This window comes from Lingula anatina, chromosome 6, assembly GCF_051362555.1.
Source record: "Lingula anatina isolate TDL-2025a chromosome 6, LinAna3.0, whole genome shotgun sequence".
Classification (NCBI taxonomy): Eukaryota; Metazoa; Brachiopoda; class Lingulata; order Lingulida; family Lingulidae; genus Lingula; species Lingula anatina.
In genome coordinates, this window is record NC_141772.1 from 1,589,292 (window position 1) to 1,597,557 (window position 8,266).

Consider the following 8,266-nt stretch of genomic DNA (forward strand, 5'->3'; position numbering starts at 1 on the left):
GTTTAAAACCACATCTGAAAGTACAGACTAGAGAAATTTTGCACAAAAGCTTGATGGAAGCTTCCTGAAACGCAGCCCTTTCCCCGACACATAAGACGCCAAATAATATTTCAAGTTTCTAATACCACACTCTTCCAAGTAAGAAATTGGAATTTCTAACACAGTCATTCTCACAAAAACAATTGCTTTAATACAAAAGTCCTGTTTACATATGCGTTAGAAAGTGGCTACAGTACACCTACAACAAACTAGTCATTTTGGGAAAATGCTTATCAAAGCACTGTTCTCTGTAGGAAGCGGATTAAATTTATGCTGTTATCAAATGAACTAAAATGACGTACACGGGATTGGCATGACATTTTATTCTATGTAAGGACCTCTTAAATTTTACTGGCACAGACTGAATTCCATGAGTAAACCACTAGATGTGAAAAACCCTTCATACATTTTAATGTAAAATGTTTTAATGTTAAAACAAATTATTTTAATTCATGCGAAGACGTTTGTATTTCACATATAGAACACTCAACCAGTCTGTGATGCTAAATTGGTGAAAATACAATTTAGTATCTCAAGAAATCGTGCACATGGTTATATAAAGCAATGTACTAGTACTTTTTCCATTATTGATGCAGCTTTGCAGTGTTGTCTATAAAAAATCAATTGTACTGGTATTCAAAAACAAAGGTTGAAACTCTGATGTCAAGAACAAAACACATCCCTGTAAACACTCTCATCCACGTATGAAATCTGTAAAAGTTTGATCAAGTTTATCACAGTGGCATTGCCGGATTCCTTTGACCGCCACGTGCTTAACATCCTGGCCGCCTGTAAACTCTGGTCAAACTGGCAATACATGCGGAAGTGGTCGATCTCTCCTCGCGAGAACCCCATCTGGGCAGCCAACATTTCCCACTTGTTGCCAATATGATGCGCTATATGAAACAGCTCTGCTTCCGTCACGGGTCTTAACTTGACCTCATTTGGAAGGCGTTCAATCCAGTTAGTCGGAACTGTAATGAAGAAGAGGAATATTCAGTAATTTCAAACTGACAGCCGATATGAAATTGTTTAAAAGAGTTCAGGGGTACTGCTCAGTTCCTCGACTAAATAAATGAAGAACATGACAGTAAATAATTGAATAGAGAGAACAAATGTAGTGCTCAATTTGCTACTAAGGATGCCATCTTAATGCTCAGAAATTAAAACAAAATTATATATATATAGTAACATACACGAAATACAAGTTATTTTCCTGTATCTCTTCCCTCATTTTCTTACCAGCATCAAAGGATTGTCTGGTTTCCTGCACTGGTCTCCTGGCATCCCCTGCCATAGGGTCAGAGGTCATCTGGTCTCCCCCAGGGTAGGGGGGTACCTGGTGGGGTGGGTGGGTGTACCCTGGCCCACGTGTGCCTGGGTAACTAGAAATATGGGCGTTATTGGCAACAGCGCCACCTGGTGGTTGATTCGGACGTCTTTGCTGCTGCTGTTGGAGCTCATTTATTTTCTCGTAGATTTTCTCAATAACAAACCCATAGTCCTTCTCCAAAGAGCCCATGAATGCATCGAAGGCAGCAGGTCCACGAGTGGGAATGAAATCAAGCAAACTTTCTATGCGCCGTAGCCGTGTTCTTTCTCCCATAATGTGATCCTTCATGTCATCAGTCATTATCCCCTCCTAGAATCAAAGAACAAGTGCCAGGATGTACACTTTTGCAGCATGCCCTCATCCTACCAGTATAACTGTCTCATTTTTAGGCACATGCACGAGGTGAGTAAGACGTTTTTCATAGCTCTTTCAAAAAAGCCATCAAAAGTAACAAAAACTATGAGATACTAAAATAAGGTTTGTGGTAACATCAGCTAAAAGTACGGAGAAGCAATACTAGTACACAATGTTCATTATCAGCAGCAAGCTGGCAAAGAAAAAGCAAAATGACAAGAGAACAGTGGATATTTAAATCTAAATTCTAATCCCTCACCGGCAAATAATGACACAGCAAAGAAACTTTGCTATCTGATAAATTAGTTTGGAAAATTATTAACTAATTTTCTTATCTTTTTCTTTTTTAAACCTTCAAGCTATTAGAACAATGAGACCACAGCAAATTTTCACCACAGTGATGGCTGTGGCTCTCTTAATATTTGGATGGCATAAAGTTTCATGTAAAGAATTTAGAAAAAACATTAAATTATTAACTAAATTGCCAAACTGATTTATTTTAATAGTGGAGACGTTGTTCAAAGTCACCACACAAATTAATTTTAAGAATACTTAAACAGTTATATGGTGTGATTGTGTGTGGCGGTGGGGGGCATGAATATATGCAAAAGTGCCTAGTACTCTACCTGTATAAGATGATCCATCAAGTACTGCGGATCCAAGGTTTCACATAAAAATACTCTGCATTTGATGAGAGCATCTTTGTGTATCTTCTCCATATCTGGTAATGCTGATCAAGGACTCCAATGTAAGCTGAAATAGCAAAGTGATAAAACACATAAAACAGAACTACCGGTACATGTACACTCTACTGTATGTCTGCTTTCAATGATGAATGGTTCAGCGAAAATTAAGCATTTGTGGAATGTAATATCAGTTAGTAATTGAAAGCTCAATTTACTAATGGTTATTCATGATGTCACGTACGCAGCAACTCAATTTAATATAGCAGTCTTCCTGTCCAAGCTTATCTAAAATTTCATTTCGCCGTTTTTGGAACCCAGAATACATTTGATGAGTAACGGTGTGACACCCCATTTTCTAACCTACCTTTAACAAAACTGACCGCAAATAATCTGTAAATTCCTTTATTATGATTCTGTTCACATCGTCGAACCAACGGGCCAACAGAAGCCAACTGAATATCAGTGCAAATACAGAATATCCACAAGGTGTAGTCAAACCGAAACTCAACTAGTTATGTGTCACTACGCTAGACGTCAGCTCTTTCCAAGACAACCCCAGAATACCATGATATCTCATTTCACCTACAGGGTCAGGTGCAGCGCAGGCGTTACTAGGGGGGCGTTACATGCCTCATCTTCGAAAGACTTTTTAAATTACTTTTATGATTTATCGTTCCAATTATTATTTTTTAATGTGCTGGATCATTAAATGAAATGAAGCCTTTCTTCAAAAGAAAACTGTTTTGGTGGTATTTTAAATTTTTGCTTGCATAGGTAAATTGTTTAGAAGTCATTTTGAGGTCTTCCAATAATTTTCAGTAGGCTTAATTGCATGAACAAACACGGATCCTTCGCAATCTATTAATCTTTTTACTTATTTATTCCCATTTACCTTTTTAAGCACGCAAAACGAAAATTTACTAGCTTATGAGCATTTTTAAAGCCTATATTCATTGCCACCTGTTGCCTTGTAAAAATAACTCAAACAGTGAATAGCAAACTTAATCAGTTTTATTGAGCGCATGAACACCATATGGCTAAATATACAATCAAACCACAACCATTAAAAGTGCTGAGCAAACTTAGAGATTCCTTAAAAAATAAGGGAATAACGATAACAGTAAACAATATTGTAGGGGTGCTTAGTTGTAATATCAAAAACATCAAAGAAATAAAATTTACAATAAATAGTTAATTGCTTTTTCTCGAAAAACATTACTAAAAAGGAAGCGTTGTGTGAAAACGCCTGAAAATAAGGTAGAGGGTTAAAGAACGTTGATCTATATATTTAAGATGATATAAGTCTAACGTCCGCTATGATACGAATGTAAAATAATTCCGCATACATGTACCACTGGTCCCTACCAAGATTTTCCGTAATAAATATATACAGATTTATTCAATAAATAGAAGTTATCACTGGTGGGTTACATGTACTTGTTCAAAAGAGTGACAAAATTACTATTGGGTTTTCTTCATTTTCGTCTTTGCTGCAAATGTAGCAAATAAGAAGCCAACTAATTAATAGTATGGGAAATAAACATATGAGCAAGAAATACTACTACCCTTGTCCTTGCTGGGACTAATTTATCACACGCACTCACACTTCACCGAAAACAAAATGAATGTCACAGGTGCACTTCACATGGTTCTAACCATTATATCTAAAACAATGCCATATCAATTTGAGGTTCGTTAAAAGTAATAATATCATTTAATACCATAAAGCACACCATTTCACCCTGAAATATAGGCTAATGTTACAACTTATTTTTTTAAATATATTTATCTCTATTCCATCTTTTGTAGTAACTATATGCCATGTAAAGTTAATAAAGACAATCGCCGCCGTCACCTTCCAGTTCTCCATTTCCTTTATATCCATACCAAATTGTCAGAAGGAAACTCTGGAATAAATTAAAGTTAAAGAAATTACTGTTATGTGGCATGGGAGTGAACATATTGCACTTTCTTTCTTGTGCTTCACTTAGGGATAAGAATTCTAATTTACTTCACGCAGCCGATTGAGTTTCAAGAAGAGTTATCCCATGGAGCAACATACAGCAATAAACTCAGAGGCAATAGAGACACTAAGAAAGAAGGATATAAAAAGAAATTCGTGCAAAAAAAGTCACTGTTATAGCAAAACAAAATAATCTTATAAAAGCAAAAGGAGCAATGAGAGGCAAATTATATAAATATATATCGTACGCCTATGTGATACGAAGACAAGGTTTAAAAGAAAAAATAATTCAGAACGCTTCTTTTCATCTCTCCGATAAAATTGAGTACATACTGATACAAACAATAACATAATAAAGGTATTTCTGAATTATATGACTGAAAATGGGCAGATCTTTACCTTCGTATGCACGTTTATATTCGGTATTTAACATTTTCTGGAACACTCCCGAGGTGTCAACACGCTTCAGCTCCTCTTGGTACTTCTGTGCCAAAACTCTCATTGCATGGGTGGACTTTGGAAACTTTTTGGCCAGACGACACAGATAATACAGCCCTGCAGAGAAGACAAGATCATTCATATTTGAGGCTTTTCAAATTTTTCCTTGTGCTATTTCTAATGATTTGCATCCATTATCTATTTATCGACAGCATCAGGTGTGAATAATTAGAAAGGTTACTAGCTCGTAGCTTATAAATGAATTTGAAGGATGGTCGGAGACAGAGGAGAGGCCGGTTCATTGTGATTACAGTCCAGACTAACCTAACTGATGACTGATGTTGGAATCCGCCAGATGTCGCCTCTTTATCTCAACCGCTCTTTCCAAGAGCCTCCAGACATGCAATAGCAAGTACGGGTCATGGCGGATGTTATCTTGGAGTATGAAGTTTCTTGCTATCGTCGTCTCGCCTGGACGAAGAACAAAATGGGTAAGTAAATAAATGAATGAATAAGTAAATTAATAAATAAATGAATAATGCTGATTAAAATACCCGTCTGGCATCCATAAAAGAAAAGTACCGGTATATATATTTTCTTGTTTATATTTTCTTTTAGATCAAGAATCATTTTAACCAGCCAAATTGATGAAGGTAATTGGTGTTTAATTAAATCAACCTTTTCACCACTCTCACCTTAAGTTTTATGTTATGGATTGCCTTAAAAACTACATTTTATATAAAATAAATGACCATTTGTTATACTAAACTACACTACGTATACACTGCACTACAATACAGGAATATTTCATTAAAACACAACCCCATACCTGCTGCTCTGCTTACTGACCACGTGGCGTTCCAATGTGGTATACCGCCCTGGTATTTCTTCCACAGTTCCTGGGCTTTAGATAAATACTCTTGAGCTATGTCATACCTACCGAGGTCTTGGTAAAACTGACCTATATTATGGTGCGCTGAAATAGACGTAAACCGGTCAAGTCAACATGAATTTTAAAGGCCATCGTTCCATTTCTCTTAATAACCATAAATTGGACAGTCCAGAATACCAAAGTAAAGTGCAGAGACACAAAGAGAACAAAATCACCGGGCAAGGACAGGAAAATACAAAACGGCACACGAGGAGATTAATTGTTTGGTACCTAGGTGCACCAAAACTTCATTTTCCATTCTTCTTTCTGGAGACGCGTCCTGTAACATATCCAGTTTTCTGTTCAGAGCCTCGTGCAAAAGATATTCTATGTACTCCCTCTTTTTGAAAGGCATGGTGTTGACGTTTTGGTACTGCAGAACTCGAGCAAGAATTTGGTATCCTGCAAGACACAAGTGTATATACATACTATAGTTTAAACACAACTTTGTTGATCGTTATTTAAATTGTCTTAAAAATAACTAATGGCTACTCGAAGATTTATTAGAGTTGCATACTACATTTGGGCGAGGGGAATGTCCTCATTGTAAAAAGACAAATAGCAAATACATACATGTATGCATCATGTTCCTCAATATACAAGTTTGTAACATACCTGTCGCCATCTGGCGCCTACGTGGACAGAAATTTGGGATTAATCCCAAGGCGTTTTTCCCCAGCCTCTCTGCCTCCAAGAGATTACCAAGCTCAAAATGAAGTTTCCCAAGTTGACCCAAAAGATCGATGTATCGACATCTCGCGGAGATGTTCTCAACTGAATTGACTTCGGCTAGTATTACAACAGCCTGTAGAATGGGCACTGCTGCCTCGTATTCATTGTGGCGTCGGAGATACATGGCGGCGCTGGATAAAGCTGGTATAGGATCATCAAGGACAGAGTTATCAAAACTTGGGCTGGTCAACATTTTGGTCAGTTCTCTAGCGATGGAGAAAGCATACAGTGCAAGGGTGTCGTACTCCAAACACCTGCTTTCTTTCCGGCAGGTGTAGTGATCATGTAGAAAAGTCGTATTGTAATCGGGAAATAAGGTGTTTAGTATGGCGATGGCATTGTTTATACCTGTTACCCAACGGGTCATGTTCTGTCTAATATTGTTAACATGAAGACGTATTAGAATGCTGTGGACAATCCAAACCTTTTCATCGTTTTCAGAGGCAGGTTCAATAATATACAAGTTTATCAGTTTCTTCAAAAGACCGTCCAGTTTTCTCTGGATGTGTGTTTCTGAAGGATCGTTTGCATAACCGATAAAAAAGCGACGAAGATGCGGTGATCTTAATTCAAAAGCAGTCTTGATAAGAAAGTTCTCTCTGAACTTTTGCGACAGCAAGCACACAAGATCTATTAGTTCAAGAAGTTATATATCTCATTATAACTTCTTGATTAGTTCCAGTTGAGCTTTGTTTAATGTCTCTAAGCTTGACGACAACGGATACTCTATTCGGTCGTTTACGTCATAATTGCTGTCCGCCGGATCAGTGAACGCCCAGCTGGGATCCCCTTCCCTCCATTGTTTCAGGAACTCGTAGGCAGACCTGTTCGTAGACCACAAGTTGGCGGCAACCAGTGAGATGGACAAAGTGTGACCGGCTAAAAATTTTTGGCCTAACAGAGTGTCCAGGGCACATTGTTCTTTCTCGGGCATGCTTTTCAACTTGAAGAATGCCTCCGTTTCATTGACGATCCCATATCGTATTTTGACAAAAAGAAGAGGCGACCACAATGAACTTGCTAGTTCGCCGAGCTCTATTTGAGAGTCAACCTCAAGTTGAGGATACCATATCTTGTGTCGCGAAGTTATTAGGACGTGAGAGCCACGCGGAAACGGTGTCTTAGTCTCCCCAAACAAGTCCGTCAGGATTTGTTTTTCATCGGCGCCATCAAAAATGATCAACACATTGTCAACAGAGGAAAAATGTTCCATAAGTTTTGGTACAATCATGTCCAGTAAATATGGCTTGTCGTCCTGATCCTCCTTGTTCTCTTCTGACTCAGACAAAAGTCCTAGTCTTTTTAACCCAATATCGTATGCCTGTAATACACAGAATGATGTTTTTCATATACATCTGTCACTTTTCTAGGTCAAAGGTAATAGTGTACATTGGGGCAAAATGAAGTACATGTATTTTCTCATACATGCCCAATTCGAAATAGCTTGTTCTTGTATGATAAACAGGACCGAAGACTGCAGGTGGGTGGAACAAAAGGTTAGTGCCCCCCCCCCCCCCCAAAAAAAAAAAAACATTATTTAAACAGAAGATTTTTTTAAGTGGAGAGGGGTCTCAATGCCGCAAATGAGCCACGCACACAACGGCAGTCTTACTTTTTCAAATTCAGATGGAGATAAACGTTCTGGCCCAGTTTTATAAAGGACGTTTAGCACTAACCAGTGAATAAGCCTAACCAGTGGATAAATTCTCCTAAACCCCGATAACTAAACGACGGATGAAATTGTGTTTCTAAACAGTGATTAAACAGTCCGTTAGTAAACTGACATTTAA

General features: G+C 37.8%; 2 protein-coding genes across 2 annotated transcripts; both read right to left on the reverse strand.

Annotated features, from left to right (window-relative positions):
- Positions 1-167: 167 nt before the first annotated feature.
- LOC106152862 (death domain-containing protein CRADD) lies at positions 168-2,964 on the reverse strand. Its single transcript, XM_013526598.2, has 4 exons — positions 2,777-2,964; positions 2,353-2,479; positions 1,282-1,681; positions 168-1,013 (listed from the first exon to the last, which is right to left on the reverse strand). The coding sequence occupies exons 2-4, from the start codon at positions 2,443-2,445 to the stop codon at positions 703-705; spliced, it is 804 nt and encodes a 267-aa protein (XP_013382052.2). The 5' UTR covers positions 2,446-2,479; positions 2,777-2,964; the 3' UTR covers positions 168-702.
- A 448-nt stretch (positions 2,965-3,412) lies between these two features.
- Positions 3,413-7,846, reverse strand: LOC147760973 (uncharacterized). The gene is made up of 6 exons (XM_087014462.1): positions 6,360-7,846; positions 5,976-6,146; positions 5,643-5,789; positions 5,138-5,284; positions 4,775-4,930; positions 3,413-4,319 (listed from the first exon to the last, which is right to left on the reverse strand). The coding sequence occupies exons 1-6, from the start codon at positions 6,841-6,843 to the stop codon at positions 4,288-4,290; spliced, it is 1,137 nt and encodes a 378-aa protein (XP_086870588.1). The 5' UTR covers positions 6,844-7,846; the 3' UTR covers positions 3,413-4,287.
- Between the last annotated feature and the right edge of the window lie 420 nt (positions 7,847-8,266).